General features: G+C 37.9%; 3 protein-coding genes across 4 annotated transcripts; 1 reads left to right on the top strand and 2 right to left on the bottom strand.

The window, feature by feature from the left end:
• Nucleotides 1-9866: 9866 nt before the first annotated feature.
• Nucleotides 9867-13026, top strand: LOC148421869 (uncharacterized). Its single transcript, XM_088417429.1, has 3 exons — nucleotides 9867-10098; nucleotides 10961-12386; nucleotides 12663-13026. Exons 2-3 carry the CDS (start codon nucleotides 10965-10967, stop codon nucleotides 12807-12809), a joined length of 1569 nt encoding a protein of 522 aa, XP_088273555.1. The 5' UTR covers nucleotides 9867-10098; nucleotides 10961-10964; the 3' UTR covers nucleotides 12810-13026.
• A 736-nt stretch (nucleotides 13027-13762) lies between these two features.
• LOC148421868 (phosphatidylinositol N-acetylglucosaminyltransferase subunit Y-like) lies at nucleotides 13763-14014 on the bottom strand. Its single transcript, XM_088417108.1, has one exon. The coding sequence runs from the start codon at nucleotides 14012-14014 to the stop codon at nucleotides 13802-13804; it is 213 nt and encodes a 70-aa protein (XP_088273234.1). The 3' UTR covers nucleotides 13763-13801.
• pyurf (PIGY upstream open reading frame) lies at nucleotides 14001-16683 on the bottom strand. 2 transcript variants are annotated; one of them, XM_088417106.1, is made up of 3 exons: nucleotides 16533-16683; nucleotides 15356-15473; nucleotides 14001-14250 (listed from the first exon to the last, which is right to left on the bottom strand). In XM_088417106.1, exons 1-3 carry the CDS (start codon nucleotides 16666-16668, stop codon nucleotides 14115-14117), a joined length of 390 nt encoding a protein of 129 aa, XP_088273232.1. In that variant the 5' UTR covers nucleotides 16669-16683; the 3' UTR covers nucleotides 14001-14114. The 2 variants fall into 2 exon arrangements, with proteins under 2 accessions (XP_088273232.1, XP_088273233.1); XM_088417107.1 differs by lacking the exon at nucleotides 16533-16683 and having other exon boundaries at nucleotides 15356-15626.
• Nucleotides 16684-26408: the final 9725 nt, after the last annotated feature.

Here is a 26408-nt window from a genome sequence, read left to right as displayed (position 1 = left end):
GTAGATGCAGTATATAGTTTTACTGAATATACACCAACATTCGTCCAACTTCGTCTTTTGCAAATAAATACATAAAAACACAAAGGAATAAAGTGCCTACTTAACTCTTTGCTCGGCATAGTACACATTAGTCGATTCTTAAATAGAGAATAATAATAAATACAACTACAAAATGACATGCAAATGTTTTTCAAAAGAACGTTGTCTAGAAAAAAGACGTACCAAGTTGAATTAAAAAATGTTGAATAAAAAGAATGCAATTGTTGCAGTTCAGGTCCGATTGTCTATCGTGAGGTTGAAATCCACAGGTTCACGTTGTGTTGTGTTCAGTAGATTCTCAAACAACTTTAAGGCTTCCTGGAGCTCCTCCGTTGTCAGGCTGGTCAGTTCGGGTATTTGGTCGGGAAACAACCTCCTCGCGCGGCCCGCCTCCCATCGGCTGTGATCCGGGGCGGTGTGGATGCCTTGGAGCCGTAACTGCAGCCAGTCGCGACGCTCCTGCACCTGTCTGCGCTCCCCGAGGTTGTGCATTAGCTGGACCTCACTCACTGTCCTTTTCCTAGAGAATATGTATGTTGCCTTGTTAGTGGCCGTGTATTTAGAAAACCAGGGAAGTTGGAAAACCAATGTCGTTTGAATGTATGTACCTGAGAGGGCGCCCTCCGGTGATCACAAGAAGGTGCAAAATGCACAAAAGGATGAAGAGGACCTGGCCTTGAAAAGTTCCCATGATGAACTAACTTGATAACCTGATGAAAGGGAAAGACAACCACAAATCAACACACATCGAACCCACATCCACATATCTATGTTTCTTGAACTCTGACATGCGTAGTTCTAAATGTTATTTAAATCCCAAAAGTTGACATGTAGACCAACTGTGAATTGTGTTTAAGGCAGAATGAGTTCTACGTACCTGCTGAGACCTATCCTGAGTCTTAAATGTATTAGGGGAGTACAATCATTGTTCAATTCTACTTTGGCTGATGGCGGCAATGGAGGATGCTAACAGTACTGGACTGGGGTTTCTTTTATAGCCTGCCTGCCCAGCCATTGATGACTTGCCGACATTAGTGCTCATGATGTCACACCACTGGTGGTGGCAGGAGAGGGATGACAACCCCTCCTCTTCAGTTTGGGCTTTCACCATCCTCATACCAAACCAAAATACACCCACACATACCAAAGACTCAAACTCTTCCGGAACAAAATGCCAGTCATGCATTTCACAGGCAAACAATCCACTTGTTCTTCTTATGATGTTTGTTATTTTAGGATTTTTTTGTTGCTGTTGTGGTCTTAAATCTTTAAACCCTGGAGAATATTTTGACCCAACTCAAGCTTTTTGATGGTAAATGGACTTTCACTTATATAGCGCTTTTCTACCTTAGGTACTCAAAGCGCTTTACACTAACTAGTCATTTACCTACTGATGACGCATCAGGAGCAACTGGGGATTCAGTGTCTTGCTTAAGGACACTTAGACATGGTCTTGATGGTCGGGGGATCGAACCCACAGCCTTTCTACTGGGAGACGACCACTCTACCACCGAGCCATGCCGCCCCCATGATGTTTTTGATGTGTGATATCAAAGGGAAAAGCATTAAAAAAAACACTAAGGAGGCTAAAATATTGCATAGATTGTCAAAACAGGAGGACTTGCAATATACCGCGCTGCCGTATCTTCTAAATGCTTGCAAACGGGAGATGGAGAGGTAGACCCCCAATAGGTGTCAAATTTAGCCCAAGTAGGGCTCATATACTACCATTCAATATTGGAAATATTGTCAATTTTGGACATATTTTGGACCCAATGTTTAATCATGCATTTACCCTTATTTTTGCATTAATCCTTTCAACGGCAACTCGCAAACAGGGCACAATAGAAATTTGTTGTGTTGACACCCCAAAACCATGGGATGGCGTTAGCGGGCAACTTATGACATTTGCAAGCCTTTGAATGACTTCAATAATTGGTTAAGCCTGGACTCCCATAATGTAAAAGTCCTCACAAGTATCAATACTCTAATTATGATGTAATTAATTTTCCTATTTCAATTTCATAAATATATAAATATACAGCATAGTTATTTTTGCTATTATCGCATTTTTCTAATTTTTGTACATAAAGGCGGCATAGCCACCCCCCCCAACAAAAATAAAAATAAAATAAAATAAAATCCCTGGACACCCAGGAGTTAAATATAAAAAATATATTTTTTCAGCTTGTAAAAATCCTAAAACTCTGCCATGATGTTGAAAGCGTTTTCCTTTTCTCCCACGTGGATTTGCCATTTCAATTTGTTCACATCCGACCTTTTTATCTGACTCTTAACCTTCCGCACAACAATAGTTGCTACATTTGGATGGATTTATTACTGTCTTTGACCATTAGCAAGTCTCCTTGGTTACATTGAGTCTTTACTCAAGAATTAGCATTGTTTAAATAGTTTGCTTCCCAAAAAGGAGCTTTTACACTGGCCTGACGTCAGAGAATATCTCCTGAATGAAACAGTATGCCGAGGTTTGCTGGTGGCGTCAGTAGGTGATTCTGTAGATCGTCACTCTCTTTGTTATGGGCATGAGTGTGTAATGTGTGGCTCATTCAGATATATTTTCAAGTTTTATATTTTTATCAAGTTGTTTTTTTGTTGAATAGAGCTAATATTTAAGTTATTTTCCACATTTGTTTAAAATCCCTCATCTTATAGCCAATTTTAGTACTGTAATAATTCGGCAGCGACACAGAACATAACCAAAAGTTATGGTCCATAAATTATATTTTATTATCACTCCCTCGCCAAATTAAAATCAAGGTAGTTTTCTTTTTATTGATTGAATGACAAAAGATATAAGTTAGGGTTTGGATGTCTGTGAAGAACAGTCAATCAAAAACGATGAACATGGAATGCTGTTGTTTTCTTGTGTCTTTTACAGCTAAAAGATTTCAAATGAAGAGACATTAACTCCGAATTTGATGAGGCAACAAGAGGTTTGGGGCCCTAGCATTGTATACTCTGTGTGCACGAATGTCAGTATATTACCAGACCATTCACCGTTGCCAGGGTGCAATCCAGAAAAAAATCCAGTAGCCATTTTTCCACATTGTATCTTCAGTTTTAATTTTTTTTGTCGTTGTGTGTATATTACACAAATACATTATTTTCTTCCAGAGTATGAAACGATCCAAATAAATTCCAATAAATACAAAATTTTATTTGATGCTTTACAGGTAGGAGTCAGTGGTTCTCGATCTGACTGGAATAATGTGTCAATTGGGCTTTTGTACAAATGTATTGCAATACCCTCAGTTTTCAGCAAGTATCTCCTATATGACAGACTATGTCATGTTTGTTATTTTTTTTTTTGTTTTTTTTGGTTGGGTGTTAACTCTGAAGTTTCTATTTATTTCTGTTTGGGGTTGTCCTTCCATTTTGTTCCCCTCATGTCTGTCCTCATTAATGTGATCTGTTCCACCTGTTGTCTGTATGTACCTGTATGTCATCCAATCAGCTTCCCCTTCTATTTCTTCCTGTCCAGCTGTTTCATGTTTCTTAACGAAACATGTTTGTTGTTTATTGATATTTGTTTTTAATTCCCAGTTTGCTTCGCTTGTGCTAATTCCTTGTTTTCTTTCAATAGTCTCCTTTCTATGCATTTAGTTCTGCCTTTAGTAGTAAGATTGTTTCTGTGTTTTTTGTTTGTATTGTGTCAGCTACCTTGGTTTTTCTGGTCCCTTTTTCATAATATTAAACATTAGTTTCTTGGAGTTCACCCTGTTTCTGGCTTCCCTTGGGTCCAATACTCTCCATCCATCTCCCACCCTGCCTAGTCATGACAGATATGTATAGAAAAAAAAAGACATTTGCGCCCCCCCCCCCCCCAACTTTGGTGTATATATATATATATATATATATATATATATATATATATATATATTTATTTATTTTTTTATTGAATACCACAAACAACCAAGCACACACTTACATTAAAAAAACAACATACAGCACATGGCTGTATTGATTTTTCACAGGGAGCCAAAAATGAAATGGTATCATAAAAATAACCATAATACAGTTGAACGTGACACACATTAGCTGTTCATTTTTGAAATCAATGTCCCTGGAAAAAAAACAAAACAGGAAAAGGGAAAAATAAAACCAATGAATGAAAAATGACACACAACACACAACCAACTACATCGACAGACGCACATAAAACTGAGATAACCTTAGGCCCCTATCCCAATCCCTGATCCCCCATCCTGATCGACCATACCTGCTATTAAACATCCACAAGATATGAGAGCAACGGATGCTACATTTGTCCAAACTCATTCAGATTACCCCCAATTGCATATCTAATTTCTCAAGGTGGAGTTTGTTTGTGAGCTCTGCGAGCCACTTTTGCAATGCTGGAACATCTTTAGCCTTTCGTTGCCGCAATATATGTTTCTTTGCAATGATCAATGCATATGATCAAGCATTTTTGCGCAGGCCTTAGCCTCTTTGCCTCATTTGAAGTCCCAAAAATGGTCAGTATTGGATTTGGAGCAATCTGGACATCCAGGACACCAGATAAAAATGAGGAAATGTCAGCCCAAAAAGACAGAGAGCCAACCAATGCAGTAAATTTTCATTTTGTATCATGCATTTTTTGTATATGGTAGAGCAGTCAGAAAAAAAATTGTGAATCTTTTCCCTTGAGTAATGTAGCCTATGTATTACTTCGTACTGAATCAGACAATGACGAGCATTCACAGAAAGTCTGCTCACATTCTGCAAAGCCTGCTCCCGAATTTCCTTAGGTATGGAGATTCCAAATTCTCTTTCCCACTCATCTTTGATTTTTTCAGTCGAGGGTTGGGAGATCCCTCGCAGTAATCTATCAAAAAATGAAATTTTATGTTCGGCGCCCAGGTACTCACATAAACCACCATCCAAAACATCCAGTTGAAAGCAGGTGAAAGCAGACATAATCACGTAACTGAAGATACCTGAAAAAGGGTTTGTTCGGCAGTCCGAATTTCACCTGTAATTGCTGAAAAGGTAATTAAAGGTACCCTCCTGTATCACAGTTCTCTCCATAAAATGAAGGAACCATCGGCACAAGAGGGAAAGAAAGACGAAGTTGCATGAAATAGGCGTGCATAATGACAAGGTTGAAGTATTTTTTTATTTGTTTCCAAATCCGTATTGTGCTCTGGATCACCGGGCTGTTGTTATAGTATGTGGCTGTCAAACGGGTAGGTGATAGTGTCACTGCCCCCACAGAATAGGGGTGACATTGCTCTCTCTACATCTGTAGGCCTGAAGGTGGCAGTACTGTCTCATCCAGCAGAAGAGTTGAAGTACGTCAATTTGCAGCCCAATAGTAATGTGTGAGGTTCGGTGACGCCAGGCCCCCCACCAGATTTGCGCTTTTAGAGATGTTTTTTTTTTTATTTTATTCTGTGCGACTTGTAATTCCCTATGAATGACATGACAATGGTAACTATATTTTTTAAAAAGGATTTAGGCAAAAAGACTGGTATGTTCTGGACCAGGGGTGGCCAAGTTCGGTCCTCAAGAGCCACAATCCAGACTGTTTTCAATGTATCTCTTCAACCAACACACCTGAGTCAAATCAGCGTCGTTATCAGGATTGTGCAAAGCATGCTGATGAGCTAATCATTTGAATCAGGTGTGTTAGTTGAAGAGACACAATGGAAACAGGCTGGATTGTAGCTCTTGAGGACCGAACTTGGCCACCCCTGTTCTGGACTATCTAGAAATATTGCGGGAGAAAGACCATACCTATGGTGTCCGATAGTAGCAATGTCCTCTAGAATTGAATATTGCTTCTCAGTCTCTCTATGAGGGGAAGAAAGTTTGCGTTCGCAAGGGCGCCATATTTCCCTGTCACCACGATGCGTAAGTACGTTATCTTATCCAAAGCCACTTTTAACGGGAAAGTTGCTAGCCACATCCGCTCATCCGATTTTATGGGAAATAATTCACTCTTACACCAGTTAATTCTATAACCTGCAAAGGTTCTAAATGTGTCAATGACTGACAAAATTGCGGGTATAGATGTTTGGGGCTCTGTTTCGTATAACAAAATGTCATCAGCATAAAGTGATGTAATATTCCTAGTGTAGACTGTGTTATAACGTGCGGATAAGCGGCTACAGATAATGGGTGGATGGATGGATGGATGGATGAATGGATGGATGGTTGGAAAAATAAACTGTGTCTGCCATTACATGAGGAACTTTTAGGAAAACTACCGTATTCCCCGTAATATAAGGCGCACTAGTATATAAGCCATGGCAGCAAAATATGAGCAAAAAATTGATTTTTGTTGGACTGGACAATAAGCCGCAGGTAATAACATCGGATCTTTACGCAAAAAATATGGTATATGAAGTTTATAATTCATTTTAGTTATTTAATTTTTTTTGTAATTGTCTACTAACATCCTCTCTTTAACAGACTGAACATACCTGCATGTTTAGTCCCAACATATTTATAGAAAATGGATGGATGGATATCTGTTAGTTAAATAGCAGTTCAAAATCGAAATCAATACTTCCATAGCATCTTTTTTTGTCTCCCTTTGTTTGATAATTTATTTTAGTGAACATAATAACACATTCTACATAATTCATATACAATCATAAATACATAAATAAAATCACATATAACATGTACTGTATATAAAATTTACACATCACAAATTTACCCAAAATTGTATACATTCTCTGATTAAATTTAGACATATATTATTTTTTAATAATATATTGTTTTAACTTTTTTTGAGCACAGCCATTGATTCACATGTTTTCAGATGTTTTTGATGGTTGTTCCATAATTTGAAACCTCGAACAGATACACGCATTTGCTTGCTGGTGGCTGGCAAAAAACAACAACAGCAACAACAACAACAAAAATAAACCAAAACAAACAAACAAAAACACAAATAAGCCGCACTGGACTATAAGCCGCAGGGCTCCAAACATGAGGAAAAATTTGTGTCTTATAGTCCGAAAAATACAAATAATCTCATATCTCATACAGATCATTATTCTGGCATAGAGGTAAATAGAAAAAAGACCACTGGTCATTAAAGAAATTCCAACGAGAGAGGATCGTTGGATCGCCGGGGAACATAAATGATGTATGCCTTAGGTGTGATAGGGTGCTTGAATGATTGTTCGTCTTCGTGTGCCCAGCGATTGGATATTGATACTGATTTCAAAGAGTCACCTGGTGCGTTAGTTATATTAAAGAATATATAAATATTGTCTTTTCAGAGGGTCTTGCTGGTTTCTTGTTTGATCAACGTTTCCTCAGTACTGTTTTTTTCACCCATATGTCATTGTAAAGTGACTAGCCAGTGAATTAAATTATTTACATAGCAACCTTGCCAGGTTTATTTTTGTAGTGGGGCCTGCTTTCCGGTGACATTATTATAGACTACCACTTTGGCCTGTTTAAATGACACTAGAAGAACATTTAGACCGGCGGTGTCCAAACTATGACCCGTTGGCCATTTGCATGTCCTAAAATTACATTTTTGACATGGCCCAATGCTTAAAAAGTCACAAAAAATGATGGTGTCACGACCGGACATGGCGGCGTGCGGAGGTGCGGGAAGGTGGACTCAGAGTTGCAGGAGAGAGGGGTGGATTGGTTTAAAAGTAAATGGTTTAATAATAAAACTAAGGCAGGAACAACAATGGCAAAAAACGGAGTAGCAAAAGAAAGAGAAACAAAAACAAACTCACGGGGGACAGCGACCGGGAGACATGGAAGTACAAGACATGTGGAAAAAATATCAGCGAGGCAACGTGCAGAACGGCAAGAAGAAACATTGAGGCGACAACTGGCCGGGCACGGAAAGGGACTTCAGATAGACCCGGAAAATAATTAAGATAACACGAAACACCTGGAAGGAAGACGAGAGGCAGGGAAGCGGATTAACTAATGAGACACGGAGAAGAAAGGCCGACGTGAGGGAAACTTAAACATGAACCAAAACCACACAACCTGAGAAAAACAACAAACCTAACCAAAAGCAGTAGCAGTTAGGTAACTACATTATATAGACCAAGTGTAATTGTTTGATTACGTGATTTTAATCATGTTTAATACGTTTGAGTAAAAAAAAAAAAAAAAAGATTAAAAAGTGGCTCTTATATCTTTCTATTTTTCTGGAAGTGACCCTCAGAAGAAAAAGTTTGGACACCCCTGATTTAGACCCTTGACCCGACCTTTCGATTCAGAATGTTGCCGCTTTTATTACCTCATGCTGCCTCAATGAGTGGTATGCAGAAGCTGCCAGGCTCGTGGAAATATAACATAAAAATAAAAGGCTACTTTGCCAGCAAGGCAGCTTACAAAACTACTAGTTACTGAATTTGGAATGCAGTAATTAATGTAAGTATAATACACAGAGTAAGATTTGAAATTTAAATCAAGCAATACATTTTGTAAGACAACTTCATAATGTAATTACGTTCTTTATTTCAGAATGATTACAAGAAACCAGATGAAAACATAAATGTTGGTTCATTGAGATACTAACATTTTTGTCTTTAGACTTAAAGGTGCTCAGCGATTTGTCTAATGTTAATAAAGTCTAGCTTTGGAATAGCTTTGGGCTGCAGCTACAAAAGGAAGCATAGTTTTACATAAATAGTGGAACTGCTATTTTAGGTGATGACTTTGACATATAGCAGGTGACAAATTGCATGGAGGGGTGACAAGGAAGACACATAAAAGTGGACAGATGCCACTCATCTCATGCAAGTTTTAAAAAAAGTGTAAAGAATGTGTAGTTACATGTGTTTCATCTCATTATGTGCACTGTATAGAGAATAACTTCAAGGAGTTTCTATATTATTTTACAATATATGTTCTTAACCCTCTAATTGATTAGTTTTTGAAAAAGGAAATTTGCGAATTTGGCAAATTCCTCTTTGCACTGTTCCAGGATTGCACCTCAGCTCAAGTGTTTTTTTTTTTTTAAATCACACTCCTCTCTGAACACCTGACATTTAAATGACAGAAAGTATACCATAAGGCCAGAACACCCAGTGAGATGTCGACAAAGCGGATGTCTGATCAGGGTGCAGATGGAGGAAGTCAGCGACAACCCTGGGGTTTAAGATCTGGCGGGAGGGCATTCAGGACAGCTCCTCAGAGACAAAACCCTCCCGATCTGGTGGTAGAGGTGGTAGTCTTCAATAAAACATGACAAGCTCTATGACTGCAGCTATAACTGTAAAAAAGGGGTCACCAACCTTTTTGAAACCGAGAGCTACTTCTTTGTTACTGAGAAATACAAAGGCTTACCAGTTTATGTGAAGACCCTGATCATGTTAATGATCCCTCACAATATTGAAACAGCGGTAGTGAATATGTAAATCAAGTGAAATATGTCATGTTTATGTCACATATGCATATTCGTTATTAAAAGTCCTTGAAAATCACAATGTTCTATCACTTGTAAAACTATTGGCAGAACAGTTCTGTGGGAAAACACAAAACCTTTACATGTAAATAATACTAATACTTTCTTTGTAATTGAGTTTGCCACTGTTCCACCAAAAAGATTTTAAAATAAAAGAGTTTTCGTGAGGCATTTGTGGGCCCACCCCGAACTTTAAAGGGGGTGGCTTGCCTTAATTTGCCACACTTTAGATGTGTGCAGTAATGCATGTCCAGTGCTCTTCTCCTTTTAATCCTATTGGCATAAATTCTCTTCAATTTAGTTTTGGTGGGATGACGAGATAGATGCCTGTGACATGCCTGTGCATTACACGTCATTGCGGCCTAAAAAAGGTCACTTTAAATCACAAACGGTAGAATTAACCCTGGAATTCAGAATACATTCACAAGCGTTACAATCAAAAGTAGTTCAAACCGAGGTGGAAATATGCAACACGTTCGCTTCTTTGCAGCGATGTACTTCTACGAAGTACATTTTTATTTTTAAGAACTAAGCAGGAATGCATCGGCAACCTACGTTATGCTCTTGAATGCAACACAAGCTAGCTTTTTCGGCACTCCCTTTTGATGCGACTTGAACTCTACTTTTGGCGAAATATTCAGGTATAGTTTGTCATTTTAACGCAGTTTAACACGACAGTATGGCGGCCAAATAATGTTTTTAAAATCAACGCGTTTGGGTATAGAAAAACCCTCCACTTAAATCTGTACAATTACGGAAAATTGTGCCGTTTTGGTTTTACTTAGGCTGTTCATATATATATATGTATTTGACTGCGTTTACCTCTTTTTTTTTACGGTTAAACAACGCTTAGACGTACTAAAGAGTGCAAATGAAATTAGTTTCAGATACTTTGTTTGCAGTTGTTTCCTTGTAATTAAACGCGCGGTTTCTATCAAACACTTGGGTTTTGCATGAACATGCAATTATCATACTGTAAAGCTTCTATTAAACACAAGTACTGTATACTGCTGGGAATAGTGGCTTTTCTTTAAATACTTGTTTTACTGGTGCAAATAGGATGTAAACCAGGGTTGGGCAATTTCGGCCCTCGAGGGCAGGTGTCCTGCATGTTTTCCAGTTTTCTCGCCCCAACGCACCTGATTTAAACCATTAGCTCATCAACAAGCTCTGCTGGAGCTTGAAAATAATCCTAATCACTTGAATCAGGTGTGTTTGAGAGCAAAAGCTGGAAAACACGCAGGACACCGTCCCTCGAGGACCGGAATTGCCCACCTCTGGTGTAAACAAAGATAAGTAAAGGCATTGCCTTTATAGCTTCGTCCTCCATCCATTCATCATCTATCTTCATCCATCTTGTGGATCAAGAACACCCGTGGTTCAAAAGCCACTAACTGTTCCTTGTTTTATTTCTTTAAAACACATATGATAAAACGTAATTCGTTCTTCAGATCTTAAGTGGTCCAACAAACTATTAGTAGAATTGTCCTTGCTGTTTTACAGACCCATGTCAGAAGATAGTGACTTCTTTTGGGAATCCCTAATTTTACCTGAAAGAAGTAAACGGAAAACCAAATCAAAGAAGAGCAAAAACGACTCAAAACGGAAAACCAACACACCCTTAAACACAATTGACATAATAACTAAGAAAACCAAAAGGTCCCCATCCAAAGATGTAATGCACTCAATGCAAGACAAGAAGAAGAAGAAAAAGAAGAAGAAGAAGAAGCTACTGGATTTAAACAGTTTACTTGACAGCAGCGATGTTCCGGCCAAAGCAGAATCGAAACATTTCAGATGCAGCAGCAAAAATAGAAAGGAGAAGTCAGTTGATATGATTGAGGGCTCCAAAAATAGACGCCAAAGAAAAAAGAAAGTGGGGTTTGATTTGTCACAAAGCTGTGCTTGTGTCAAACGTTCCAAATTAGCTTTTGTACAGCCCAAGTTCCCAAAACAGTGTACAGACTTGAAAAAAGCTCCAGTAACAGATTGTGAGTGGGCTTGTTCGGTCAGTGAAATCAAGCAGAATACATTTCAACGACAAGATAACAACATTCAATGGGATGACAGCAACAGCCAGGACTTGTTTATCACTCAAAAGACTTTCAGATCATCCTCCTCAGACTGCAACGGGGAAGACAGTTACAAAGACCCGACTACAATTTCCCCCAAATCAGAGATATTAGACAGCAGTTTGGACCACATAAAATACCATGACAAGAATTGTTGTCAGCGCCCCAGAAAAAAGAAGCATCACAAGACAGCTAAAAAAGGGAATGCAGAGGACAGATTGCACAACCGAAAAAGGAAATATTCCTTCAAAACAGAAGCAGCGAGCCCCATCGGGGAAAAAGAGCCCTCATGTTCCGTTCATTTAAAGCCTCATGTGATGAATCTTTACATGGACAAGATGGCTGTCGCAGATAGGTCACCAAAGGGAGCTAAGTCAAAGCTGTATTACCACGAGGAAATCCAGCAAGCTTTTCCATGCTCGCTACACAAACCCCTCAAACCCACAACATGCACCTCCACGCAGACAGAAAACTTCTTCACTGTTGAACCGTCCTCCTACTTTGCCTTCTCCACAAAGAGACGACTGGCTGCGTGTTCGGACGTCATGAAGCCTTTGGATCTGAGTTTGCCGCACAGGGTCAGGAAAGACCTCCACTGGAAGGTGTCAAGTGATGCCAAAGAAGTTGAGATGTGGAGCGAAAGCAAAGCCTCGGCCAGCGATATCAACTTGCCTCCATTCTGCTGTTCAGCCGTGAAAGTCCGAGAGGGGAAGAAAGAAACTGGCGGTAGTCATAAAGAGAAATGGGAGACCACCCCGAGTCCTCTGCCGGAGTCGGAGGCTAAGTCTAGCGACACGACGACTTCCAGCGACTGCAATGAACCTGCATGCCAAAGCAAAAAGGTTGTCCCTAACCAGGTGAGAACAACCTACATCTATGCCATTTACGGTTGCTTTTTTTTTTTTTTTTTTTATTATCAGAGGCAGTAGCCAAGGTGGAAGGACAGGTTCCTTTGTTGGTCCAAGTGCAAATTTGAAGCCGCAAACTTCACAGTCGAGTAGAATATTTCTGCAGTTTTTTTTATGACTAATAGGTGGCATTATCCCTTGACATTATGCTGATGCATTTATCTTTTGCAAGAGTGAAAAGAAAGTGACATATTGAACGCACATGTAAGTCTTGTTTGTTTTCAGGTAAAGCCAGTGCAAATGAGGCTGAATGAGTCCTTCTTCTTCAAGACCAAAGGGGATGGACTTTCACCCAGACCTGAGTCACCACTGATGAAACTTTCTCAGAGCAGAGCAAGTGAAAAAGACATGAAAAGCAAGAAGGGACGCTGAAACTTTCTGGAAATTCACAGTATCTGTCATTGTCAACCACTATTGACTGATCTTCTTTTAGAAATTTGGTTGTAGTGTTTGGGTTGAACTGCAATTAAATTGTACTTCCGGAATGCATACAGATGCACCAGAAAAACAAGCAAGTTTGCAAGACTATTTAGATGAAAGTTAAAAGAAAAAGACCATTCTGCAGATAATAAATTGTTGGAAGTTCAAATTTGGTGTTACTGGTACAGGTTATTGCACTCATCCCTTGAAGAAATTTTGACCCAAACTCAGGCTTTTTGATGTGTGATATTAAAGGAAAAAAAAAAAAAAAAAAATCTGAGGCTAAAATATTGATTTGTCAAAACATGACAACTTTACTATTGCCACACTGCCATCCCTTCTAAATGTTTGCAAATTGGAGGTTGAGTGGTACTGTACAGCCTATGGTACAAATTTAGTCAGATGTCAAATTTAGTCTGTCAGGCTCATTTACTGCCATTCAAAATTGGAAATACTATCCATTTCGAACAAACTGGAAACCCAATGTTTCCAGTTCCCCCGATCTTTACATTAATCCTTTCAACGGCAACTCGTTAACGGGGCGCAATAAAAAAACTTGTGTTGCCACCCCAAAACCACTGGGGAACTAGCAGCCAACTTATGACATTTGCAAGCCTTTCAATGACTTTGATGATTGACTTAACCTGGACTCCCACAATGCAAAAGTTATAATACTCTAGTCATCATACCCCCCCAATATGATATATGAATGGGTATGGCTGAAGCCACTGAACAATTTGAGGGGTTGAAAGTTAAATATACAGTATATGACCCTTTCAAAGTCAGCCCAAGTTGGGTGATAATAAGGCCAAGTAAGGCTTTGAGAAAAATCATAAAAAAGCAAACATTAAAATAAATGGAGTGATAAAATACAAATAATAAAATGAAAATAGGAGACAGCAAGATGCATATTATGCTTTATTAACATGACCTTGAAAAAAAAATTAATTGTGCCTAAAGAGCTTGATTCCCATCCAGCTCCACAGGTGGAAGAAGACATAGACAGGGATGGTGACAGGGAGCAGCAGACTGTAGAAACACAAGTTGTTGCTGCTTGTGCAGCCCTGAGGAAAGTTTTCATCTACTGCAGCAGAGTAGAATAAACCCAATAGAGACACAATGGGGACCAGTCCCACCATCATAGATAAGGAAAACATGTTATTTAATCAACAGCACCTCTCACGCCAGTGATGAAGCCCGCAAATTAACGGGAGTGAGAAAAGCTGAGCTGAGGATGCAAGTTGGGGGAAAAAAAATCTATTCTTGTGCAGGTGGGTTTGAATCTTTGTGTACAAGTCTGGCTTCCTGGGGGATCATGTTGGGGATTCCATCGATGATGGGGTATGCGATGCCGAGCTCGTCGTTGATCAGTTCGTTGGTCGTGGCTTCAAACCTGCAAAGCAGAAAACAGTCATGTGACTCCTGGTGAAAATGCTATACGGTCCAGGCCAGCTTGCCCTGGTAGGTGTGAAATATCCACTGAAAATTCACATTCTATTTTTATTACTGCAAAAACTGCTGATTCACTGTACGTCACCCGCACTGAATTAACTCAAAGGGCTTGTCTTAACTGCTGGTTAGTTTTAAATTTATGATGGTGGGAGTTGCACTTTAACCGTATGTGAAAATGAAGGATTACATTACTGAGTAACGTTCAAAATAATCAAATCATTGTTAAAAATATTCACAATCAACAAGATCATGTAAATTAACTGCAGGAGATAAGGCTCTCATATAATTTAATCTGTTTTAAATATTTATTACCATTTACACATGTTTACAATAAGTCTATTTTCTATTTAAATATTCTATATACCGTACACAAGCAAATATACTTACTGCCCTTATGTTCCTTCACTTATGTAAAGGAATAATTTCATGATAAAGCGTCAAACTATGGATAAAAAAAGAGCCATGATAAAAATGTTGCCTGTTAAATAAAATCCAGTTAAAACCTCAGTGGATTAATAAATGCTTTCAAGTGGCGAAGCTGCGATTATTGACAGTACGATAGCTTGACAACTGGATCCATGAAAAAGTTTAAAATTTAAATTTAAACCAATACTCAGTATATATTAATTTGAAAACACACACACACACACACACACACACACACACACGGAAACATGTCTATTGGAGTTGTTTAAAAAAAGGTGGGGCATAAACGAATGTATTACAATATACATTGCGGTTGTCAAATTAAATTCGAGGTCCCAATAGCAAGTCACTCGCATAAGATTGACAATAATGAGAATGTACCGGTTTACATTTTAAATTGTTTAACGTTCATAAGAATTTAAAGCAAACGTCCGACTTAAATTGTAAGTTTATGTCACTGGTCGATGAAGGGAGCTCCATATTAAATCTCGCCTGAAGCACCATTATGGATATGGCTGTCCTTTAGTGAGTCACAATTCAGGACTCATTATTTGCCTATCCCGATTTTACAATTAATAGAAACCATAAACCTATCATTGAAAGTAGCAAATGCAAATTACCTGAGCGGCTTCTTGGAAAGTGGACATACCAAGAATTCCAGGAGAGTGGTGTCAAAAGCCTGCTGCGTTTCGTCCTTTACATCCGTGAAGTTTCTCACAGCTGATGAAGCTGCCTGAACTGAAAGTATATATTTCAAGTTGCGTCGAACAAAAACAGAGTCACTCAAAACAAATCTGCCCAAAACATTTCGCAACATGACCACAACTTAGCGAAAGCTTCGTCCTCCTTATTTATTATTTCCGGAAGGACATTTGAGTGCACGCAGCAAAATTGCCCCTCCGTCTGATTGCAGTTCTAGAGTTCCGGCCGGTCAACAGAGCAACCTCGTTTCTGTGGTTGTGCTTCAAATAACATGTATTTGCAACTTGTCACATATTCTATTTAAAGTGTATTGACGATCACAAAAATACGTTTGATTCATTAAAAATGTGTGAACAAAACGTTTAATGTTTGTCGTTCCACATTTCTCCACGTGGTGACGGCAGTGTTCTATAGAGCAGATATGTGCGCGCTCACGTGGTATTAGCAGTTACAGTACATATTCCATACGTATTTGCAACTTGACACATATTTTGTGGTTGTGCTTTAAATGACATATGTATTTACAACTTGTCACATGTTCTATTCGAATTTTAGTAGCGATCACAAACATACGTTTGATTCATAAATTTATGAACAAACCTTTTCGTGTTTGTCGTTCCACATTTATCGCGCTTATCAGTTAAATCAGGGGTTTTAAACTTGTTGGAGTCAGGGACCAATTTTCGAAAGCAAAATTTCCAAGGACCCCCATTGCTTTTTTTTTCGGAAAAAAACCCTGAAAATGTTTAATTTATTAGCGTTATTAAAATAAATACTAAATAATAGGTGCCCCTTTTATCCGGCATCATATTCATTTTGAAAAGGAGTGTTACTTTTCAGCTATACTGAAGTTTAAAAAATGAAATTTGCAATTTGCACGCCTCCTTATAACAAAGCGGGTCCATTTCCAATTGTTAAGTCAAATACAGCATTATAAAATAAAATGCCGCTTTAGCTTTGCTGGATTAATTACCTCGTTTGCAAGCAATTATAGTCACAAAACAAATTTTGACAAATTTTAAAATGATTAAAGTTAAATTAAATAACATCATAAATAAAAAAAAATATATAAAGGAAAACATAAATTGAATTGACCTTTTCGAGTGACGTGACGAGTACGGCCATATTCCCTAGCGAGGTTAACGATGCTTTGTATTTCTTGATTATCTCCGGTTTGGTTTCCATAGTAATCATCTTCACCCTTTAACTTCCTAGCAATCTTGAGACCCATGGCTAACGAATTATAATAAGAATAAAGCACTAAAATCCACAATGAATGTGATATTAAAAGCACTCACCTGAGATCAAGTCTTTAGCATATTGGCATCTTAGTGGCACTGTGATGCCGACCAATAGCAGACCAACATCTTAGTGACATTTTGATGCCAAACAATAGCGGACCAGCAGCTTAGGAATGCTGTGATGCTGACCAATAGCACACCAGCATCTTAGTGACACTGTGATGCCAACCAATAGCAGAGCAACATCTAAATGACATATGCGGTGACGCATGTTGTGACGAATGAGCGTGTTGTGATTCTCAGAGTCTCACGCACACACACTCACTGCCAAGTTTGAATCTTGTAATTGTTGATGCCGTAAAGCGGAAAAAATGCTGTAACAAGGGGACAAAAATAAACTTATATATAACGTATCACACTTCATAGCGCGAAAAAAACGTAAAAACCCAGGGGTCCACTGTGTGTGTGTGTGTGTGTGTGTGTGTGTGTATATATATATATATATATATATATATATATATATATATATATATATATATATATATATATATATATATATATATATATATATATATATAATTTTTTTTTAAATTTTTAATAATAAAACCGAAATTATTTCATGGACCCCCTGCAGTCAGGCCATGGATTGAATGAATGACAGCCTACATTCACAGGCGTCTCTGTGCAAGTGTGAAGCCAAAACTGCTTCAAACCACTTTAAACCAGACAGAATGTCTCTGCCAAGAGCAGAAACACTGGTATTTTCTGCACCTCTCCAGCAATGTTGCCAATTTTTCAAACAGTAGATTTTCATAGCAGCAGAGATCCTCAAAGACAAAGAGGGAAAGTATAGTTCTCTTGACATTCACTACAAGTGGAAGAAGCAGCAGCAGGGAAGGTTTCACCTAGTTGACAGCAGCAGAAACGGAGACAGACAGGAGGGGTCTTTCGGGGTAGATTTTGGCGGATTTTCTGAGTCCACTGCGCAGCCGTGATATTTGACAAAGCTTTCATCAGCCTGACACCACTGTGTCCTTTTCAGAGTCATTCAAGTGGACACAAGATATTTGCACACTGACAGCTGGCCCTGAGGAACAGTTCACCAGGATGACTTTTCCGACTACTTCAGGCTGTCCCTGCTCACCTCCCCTCTGCATTACTGGCCTAGTTTGTATTGGAGAGATGTCTTCATGAGTCAAGAAAATGTAATTTGAGCCCAGTGGAAAGGAATGAATGCAATGCTTCTTTTATTTCATATTTTCCAGTGAATCAAAAAGATAACTGATTTGTCACATTGAATAGCATCCCGTGATTTAGGTACTTGCAATCAATTACCTGCGAGAAACTACAACAAACTAACAAAAGGGTGGGAATGGTGGGATTGGTACCAAAAAAACCTGATATCCTAAAGCAGAGGTGTCAAACTCATTTTTATCGTGGGCCACATTGTTATAGTTTCTGTCAGAGGGCCAGAATAACAGTGAAATCAAATCAGTTTTCAAGTTTGTCACATACTTAGCTAATTTTGAAAGCAGAGGTCAGTAACAACTGTACAAAGGAAAGATTAGGAAAAAAATAGTTGTTTTTTTTCCAAACAAAAAGCTCGCAAGTTTGGTATTTTAGCCAAAAGTCAAATAAGCATTTCGCTGGCCACATAAAAAGATGTGGTGGGCCGGGTCTGGCCCTTAGGATTTGAGTTTGACACCTGTGTCCTAGAGTAAGAATTTTTACCTGTACACACCAATGGCCACAAACATGATAAAAACACGAAACAACATGCATTGCAGCTATCCATTTTCATTGCTCCATATCCTTATTAGGGTTAGTGGGTAGCTGGAGACCAGTTCACATCTATTGGCATTCGATTGTAGATTGTAGATAGAGTCTTCAGTTAATTAAGCAAGTATCAAGAGAAATTCCAAGCAAACAAGAGATGAGGCAAATTCCACACTGGAAGCCCAGAGTGAAGATTCAAACAGACAACCTCAGAAACATCAGGTAGCCCACTAGTCCATGAAAACACACTGAAAGGGATACTGATTTGAAAAGGCAGAGTTTTCCTATTATAACAGCATTTATAAATTCGCACCATATTTCCCGCACTAAAAGGCACACCTAAAAGCCTTACGTTTTTTTAAAAGCTGACGGTGCGCCTTATAATCCAGTGCGCCTTATATATCGATCATATCATGTGCTGACTGCATAAACTGCTTACTTCTCTGATCATTGAGTTGACATTCCCTTGAGCGCAGCTCTATCTAGTGCATTGGTGTCAAAGTCAAGGCCCGGGGGCCAGATCCGGCCCGCCACCTCACTTTTTGTGGCCCTTGAAATGCTGATTTGACTTCAGGTTTCTAACTAAAATACCAAAATTGCAAGTTGTCTTTAACTTTTAAAAACTTGGGGGAAGAAAAACAAACATTTTCTTATTCTCCAAATCTCTTTTGAACAGTTTTTGCCGGCTTCTGATATCAAATCTTGGTAAATGTGTGATCAACACACTTAAAATGTATTTGAATTCACAGTCATTCCGGCCATCTGACAGAAACTATCACTATAATGCGGCCCATACTAAAAATGTGTTTGACACCACTGATCTAGTGGATACACAACAGAATGGAAATGCAGCCCCAGCCATAACTGTAGTTTTGATTCCACGCACACCTAAAAGCCTTAAATTTGTGTTGTGATAACACCACCTCACTGACATTACTTCTTGAAAAAAATAAAACAGTTGTTTATTCATTCTTGGAATGACAGAGCTGTGAGAATGCTGATATTCTATTACTAAAGTCTGAGTGACTTAGCTGATCATTGAGTTGACATTCCCCTAAGCGCAGCTTCATCTAGTGGACACATAACAGAATGTAAATGCAGCCTAGGCCACCACTGTAGCTTTGATTCCCTGTATAGTGGATCCCCGTGCTACAATGTCCCTGATTTATGTTATTTTCATGTTGCGATGTGGAGTACTGATTTTTTTCATCCCCTCTTTACGACATTTTCCTGGTTATGTGACCAAAACAACTGTCATCACCATAGGGGTTGGCTGTCTTTGAGTTGTTTTGTCTTCATCTGCAGGCGTTTTTAAGTAATTGCACTTATTTACTACTGCCGCCTAACTTGCGTCCATGCAACGCGTGACTACAATGCTGGTCTGCTATTGGTCGACCTCACTTGTTTCAAAATGGCGGAACGGTAAAGCTTTGTTCTTTTGTGAATGGTTAACAAACCGTATTTATAGTGCATTTTACTGCTTAATCCAAAATTGAAAGGGTTATCCATGGGTCCCAAGATTGCTAGTGATGTTGAAGAGAGAATTAAGAAGATGATTTATTTGGAGATGATGCTGGAGATAACCCTTATTAGGGAATATAGGCATAACAAGCGCCACTCAAAGGTAAATAAATCCTTTCTATATTTTTTATTTATGTTGTTTTCTGATTGTATACATGTATATTATCTATACGTAGCACTTACTATACTGTTTTGGTACCAATTTTTAATATGTCTGTAAAATTTTGATGTTTTTACCTGGGGTTCTAAACGGATTAGCCATTTAACATAGGTTTGGATTGCCCGTCATATGACTTTACGACCCCAACCGCGAAATGGATTAATCTCGTAACACGGGGGCCCACTGTAGCTTTGATTCCATGCGCCTTATTATCCGGTGCGCCTCATAGGCGTACTTAAAAAAAAATAGGCCATTCATTAAAGGTGTGCCTTATAATCTGGTGTGCCTTATAGAGCGGAAAATACGGTGTTTGTGTGTGTGTCTGTATATATATATATATATATATATATATATATATATATATATATATATATATATATATATATATATATATATATATATATATATATATATATATATATATATATATATATAAATAAATAAACACTAGCCACTAAAACATAAGCTTCATAAAACTAAATACAGTACTTGTTGTGCACTCATTACACTTCAAATATTACAAAAATTCAATCATATCAGATTTTTTTTGTTGGATATATGATAATATTAGTAGAATTCAACATAAAGCCCCCGCTGGCACCATGAAAGAATTAACATAGTCTGACAATAAATGTCATCATTGCAGCACACAAAGGGTTTTCAAACAGCCCTGAGACAACATGAAACGGCTATGTCCTCTTCCTCCCTCATCTTCTCACTCCCTACACAGTGCATTCGGAAAGTCATTACAGCGCATCATTTTTTTCCCACATTTTATGTAACAATCTTATTTAATTTTTAAAATATATTTGCAACCTTAAAATTCAACACAATTTATTTTATTTAATTAAATGTATTTACACTTAAAATAATTTCAAAATAATTACACTAAATGAAACATTTTTTTTATCCCACATCTAAATTATGGGCTACTTATTGCCTAGTTTAATGACATTTAAAATCGCATTTTAACACTGCTGAAATTCATTTTCAACAAACAAAAACATTAAAATTATTATTGCCGGAGATTTCTCCTCTCGCTCTGAGACCAAAATTTGTCACTGTCCACTGTAGGCATTGCAGCATTATGTATTAAACTGTCAATATTGTATGTAAATCTCATTTTTTCCCTGTCATAGATAAGAATTCTCATCATGTAAAACACTTATGTTGTTTGCCAGCGATGAGAATTCTTGTCAACTCTTTTGTGGATGGAATGGATGGATGGCACTAGTGGCCAACACTCCTCTTAACAGTAAGCCATTGAGCACCGTGATTAACTGTGATCATTTAACAGCAGCATTGTCTCGATGGCAAAGAAGATGTGATCAGCCAGGCCTCGTAGAAGAACTGGGCAGCCTGGGGTGACGAGAGACAATGAGAGTCAAGGTTAAAACAAGCGATGACGGAGTAGATTCGAAGGAAATTGTAATTAATATAAGACAGATGCGTGTGGTTATGTCATCGAAAGCCACCACTGACTCCAACATAAAGGGGGTATGGTTGGCTGACTTTGAAAGGGTCATAACATCGTCATGTATAAATATATATTTATTTTCAGCCCCTTAAAATGTTCAGTGGCATCAGCCCTATTCATGCATTTATAAATTCTTTTTGGGGAGGAACCAATGCCCCCTTTATGTACAAAAATCTTAAAAATGCAAAAGTAACTACAATGTACAGTGAGCCCCCATGTTACGAGATTAATCCGTTCTGCCGTTGGGCTTGTAAGGCGAATTCACTGTATGACGGGCAATCCAAACATGATGAAACATTGGGTTTTCAATATGTCCAAAATGGACAATATTTACAATTTTGAAAGCCAGTAAATGAGCCTGACATGGGCTAAATTTTACACCTATCTTGACCTCCTGTTTGCAAGCATTTAGAAGGGATGACATCGTGGCATATTGGCATAAAGTCTTGACAATCTATGCAATACTTTAGCCTCTGAGTGTTTTTTTGTATGCTATTCTTTTGATATCACACATCAAAAAGCCCCAGTTAGGGTTAACATTTCCCCCTGGGGGTTAAACTGAGTGATCACAATTGGACTAGTTCAGTATTATAATATTGAATGCCCTGGAAATCGTTTGACTTGAATCAAATATTCAGTCATGCTTCTGTAAATGTGCAAACCCATTAACTCAGGAGAACATATGTCATTTTTCAAATTAATTTGCTAGGTGGCGATGAGGGAAGAGGACGATGAAGGTCAGGGCTTGGAGGAAATCCCTGAAATGCCAGGTCATACAATAACCCAGACAGCAGGCTAGACGGACAGTTTGCCAAACACAAGCGGTTTTCTCTGCAGCCCACCAGGTCTAAGGCAAAGCCTACCAGATATATGTTGGGAAACAATATGATTTGCAAATTTTGCAATGTATGCTTGCATCCAGGAGAATGGGTCATACAAAAATCAAGTATTGGGTTAAAAAAACACAGGTGAACACACACTGTCCTTGTAATTAGCCATTAATTTTTAAATGTGTTGTCAAAAGTTAAACTGTTGCTGTTTGCATATTTTATGTATATAAATGGTAATTTTTTCATCAAAAACACATGTTCATTGTTTTTGTTCTGGTTTTGTAAATGGGAAGGACTGTTGAGAGGTTTCAGGTGCTCTAAACCAAATAAGAAGCTGATTTTGTCTTTTTGTGCAAAATAGCTTGGTGTCACTCAAATGATCTGGTTTCAATCAACGACGACAAGAATAATAACAAGAATAAGGTAGAATCAACCTTTTTTTTCATTAAAGAATGAAATCCAGTCTTAATATGGTACCATCCATGTTTACCAGTGGTGGGCCGTGACTTTCACACGTACGCCTTTTGTGATGTCAACCCGGCAACAAGCTTTCCTGCGCCAGCCGGTTATATTGCCTTCGCCACACACACACACACACACACACACACACACACACACACACACACACACACACGCATGCACACGCGCACACACGCACAGCCACACACACGCGCACACACACACACACACACGCAAGATTATATATATAAGATTTACACATCACAAACCTTTATATAAGACCTTATTCAATTTATACATTATTTTTATAAATCTAATATATATCATATCATTTTAAAGACTCTTCTCTAGCACAGCCATAGATTCACATCTTTTCAGTTGTGTTTCATAGTTGTCCTATTAATTGACAGCTTGAAGAGATACACACATTTGCTTTGCCGGTCGATTGTCTCCTAGTAGCTCCCCCCCAAAAAACTGCAGAGAAATATAAGCCGCAGGGCTCAAATCATGAGAAAAAAGTTGTGGCTTATAGTAGAAAACAAAGAAAATAACTACCTATTTTCAAACAGTGATTACTAGAGATCAGAATGAGCTAGAAAAATACTTTTTTTCAGATAGAAGGATAGAAAATCTTTCGTATGGTACCATGCGTGTTTGCAAAAACATAGCACACAATTTTTTGTCGGCCTTGAAAGATGAGTAAAAATGCTTATTTTTTTGCGTAAACACTTGGCACTGAAAGTGTTATTGTCAGCCCTTAATTAATAAATCCTTTTTCTAAACTTTTGTCAGTCTGTGGCGCTTCCCCAGAAACGTCCCCAGAATTCCAGCCTTGTTAATGCTCTGCAATTAGATATAGTACAAAATTTGTCAATATTTTAAGAGTTTTCTTCCCAAGACTTCCATGAATCATTTTCTTTACTGTCAGCTCAATTCACCTTCACATAGGATGCCATAGGATGTCAATGTACTTCAAGTTTCTTGCTAAATACAAATTTAAGCCAATTAAAACCATCTTAAGGTTGTTCATACCAGAAGCACTTTCCTTTTTCTTGCTAAAAAAAAATGCTGATGAAGGTTTTCTTACCTAATCTTATCAGGATGCCTGGACTATCGTTCCCATCTCCTTTTTTTTATCTCCAATTCACCAATAATTTCTCCCATCGCAATTACTTCAATATTGCATATTTCCTTCATGTTGTTTCTTCTTTCTTCATTTCCCCTTCCCTCAATTCCCCACACACGGTCCTTCCTTTAATTGATATATTGCCACTAATGAGATTGAACACCTAATATATTGCAGAACAGGCAGAGATCGCATGAATCACTCCCGCCTTTATCCCTCTAGGACCATCAGGCAACAGTGTTAATGAAGTGTAACCAATACTCATGCTGTATAATTATGCTTGCCCAAGAGTTGAGCTGGACCTTTTTAATCCTCAGATACTCTTCATACATTTGTTGTTGTTGTTCATGGTTTGTAATTTCAGTCGCTTGAACAGGTTTATATAAATGTTGAAGTGATGAAAGTCACAGATGCTTATTTAGCCTTTAAGCAAACACACACATAAAAATGTGGAAAATATATTATTTGCACATGTTTGCTCTTGTGCAATAGACCTGATTATTTTTGAAATACTAATCTCTACTAGATGGTTTGAAGAGTGCAATTTTCAAATAAATCACTCTACCACACCAATAACACTTCATGATGGTGTCCACAATCTGGATGAACAAGCACCTGTGTTATTACAATCAAAAGTCTGGTTGGCCACTCCAACAATGGGGGAGGGAAAAATGGCTCACTTGGACTCAGTATTTGGTATCTCCCTTGAGATGCGATTGAAGTTGCCAGTGGTGTCGGTACAAGACGTAAGTGGGCGGCAAGATGGTATTGGATCCTACCAATGGCGCTAAGCTTTATTCGATATTTTTAGTATATTTATTGGCTGCTTTGTTTGCCACACCCTGGTTATTGTATTTGTGTTCTGAGCTATTAAATCAAACGCTTAAAAAAAATAAAAACTAACAAGCAATAAAAGTACGTTCATTAATATTAATTAATCAATTCATTAATATTTTTCGGACATTTGCACACATACAATAGTTTTTTGAGGACACCTGGGAAGAAATGGCTGGAACTGGTCCAATCACTGTATTTTTCAGACTATAAGCTGCAACTTTTTCATTATGATTTGAGCCCTGCAGTTTAAAGTCCAGTGTGGCTTATCTGCTGGTTTTTCCCACAGGTCAAGGAAATGTGTGTTCAAGGAGTCAGTTTTTGGAATAACTATGAAATATAACTGAAAAGATGTGGAAAATATGTCTAAATTGAATAAGATCTTGTATAAAAGTTTGTGACGTGTAAATTTGTTATACGATATACAGTATATATGATTGCATTTATAAATGTATGATTGTGTATATTATTTATTTGCAGTGTGTGCAATGTTCACTAATATTATCTATCAATTAAACAACAGGAGACAGAATGCTATCGAAGTATTGATTTTGAGTTTGAACTGCTATTTAACTCTGCAGTATCTGTTGGTAATTTCCATCCATCCATTTACTATAAAAATAATGTTGGGACTAAATATGCAGGCATGTTCAGTCTGGTAAAGAGACAGGATGTTGCAGTTGGTAGATAATAAACAAAAAATATATTAAAAAAAACTTTAAACGTTTCATATTACCACCATATGCCTGCAATTTATAGTCCAGTGCGGCTTATCTGTGGCAAAAGATGTTTTTTTTTTTTTTTTAATATTTTTGCTGCTGCGCCTTATATACAGGTGCGGCTTATATTGCGGAAAATATGATACTATGTTTTCTGATATGTGCCTCAAGTTGCAACCGAGTGGAATACGGCCTAGCTTGTAATTATCAACCATGCACCTCAATGTAAATTAAGCATCGTTGTAAAAGACAGTTTACACCCTTTTGCAGACTTCAAAGTATTGGACACAACAGACACATTTAAGTTTTGGTACAATCCAGTTTTATTGCCACAATATTTTGATACTAATTTTGATACACTTATAAAATAGGTTGAAGATTTTCACAACTTCAAATATTAACAGCCTCCCTAAAATTGAGAAACAAGAAAAAAAACATCCAGGTTCTAAAACCTGACTCAGAAAGAAAAGATTAGGCAGGTTTGGTCATGAATGCTACACAGTAGCAGACAAAAAGTGCACCCGTCAAATCAAAGTATAAATATTTTTGTTTTTGTTTTGTTTTTGTTTGTTCTGTTTATTTTGAACAGATTTACTGTATTTTTCGGACTATAAGCCGTGACTTTTTCCTCATGATTTGAGCTTTGTGGCTTAGCCTACAGTCAAGAGTGGATTATCTGATGGTTTTTCCCACCGGTCAAGCAAATGTGTGTTCATGGAGTCAGTTTATGGAACAACTATGAAATAGAACTGAAAAGATGTGAATCAATAGCTGTGCTCGAAAAGAGTTTTGAAATATATTATAAAAAATATATAGTTCTAAAAATGT

Source organism: Hippichthys cyanospilos, chromosome 6, assembly GCF_059441005.1.
Source record: "Hippichthys cyanospilos isolate Australia breed blue-spotted pipefish chromosome 6, RoL_Hcya_1.0, whole genome shotgun sequence".
Taxonomy (NCBI): domain Eukaryota; kingdom Metazoa; phylum Chordata; class Actinopteri; order Syngnathiformes; family Syngnathidae; genus Hippichthys; species Hippichthys cyanospilos.
This window is presented reverse-complemented; position numbering and strand designations above follow the sequence as displayed.

Excerpts from the sequence above, each read along its gene's own strand:
- pyurf (XM_088417106.1), bottom strand. The coding sequence starts at position 16,668 with ATGGGTCTCAAGATTGCTAGGAAGTTAAAGGGTGAAGATGATTACTAT. Across the intron at positions 15,474-16,532 it reads TCGTCACGTCACTCGAAAAG|TTCAGGCAGCTTCATCAGCT; the intron begins GTCAATTCAATT and ends ATATACTTTCAG. Across the intron at positions 14,251-15,355 it reads CTTTCCAAGAAGCCGCTCAG|GTTTGAAGCCACGACCAACG; the intron begins GTAATTTGCATT and ends TCTGCTTTGCAG.
- LOC148421868 (XM_088417108.1), bottom strand. The coding sequence starts at position 14,014 with ATGTTTTCCTTATCTATGATGGTGGGACTGGTCCCCATTGTGTCTCTA.
- LOC148421869 (XM_088417429.1), top strand. The coding sequence starts at position 10,965 with ATGTCAGAAGATAGTGACTTCTTTTGGGAATCCCTAATTTTACCTGAA. Across the intron at positions 12,387-12,662 it reads AAAAGGTTGTCCCTAACCAG|GTAAAGCCAGTGCAAATGAG; the intron begins GTGAGAACAACC and ends GTTTGTTTTCAG.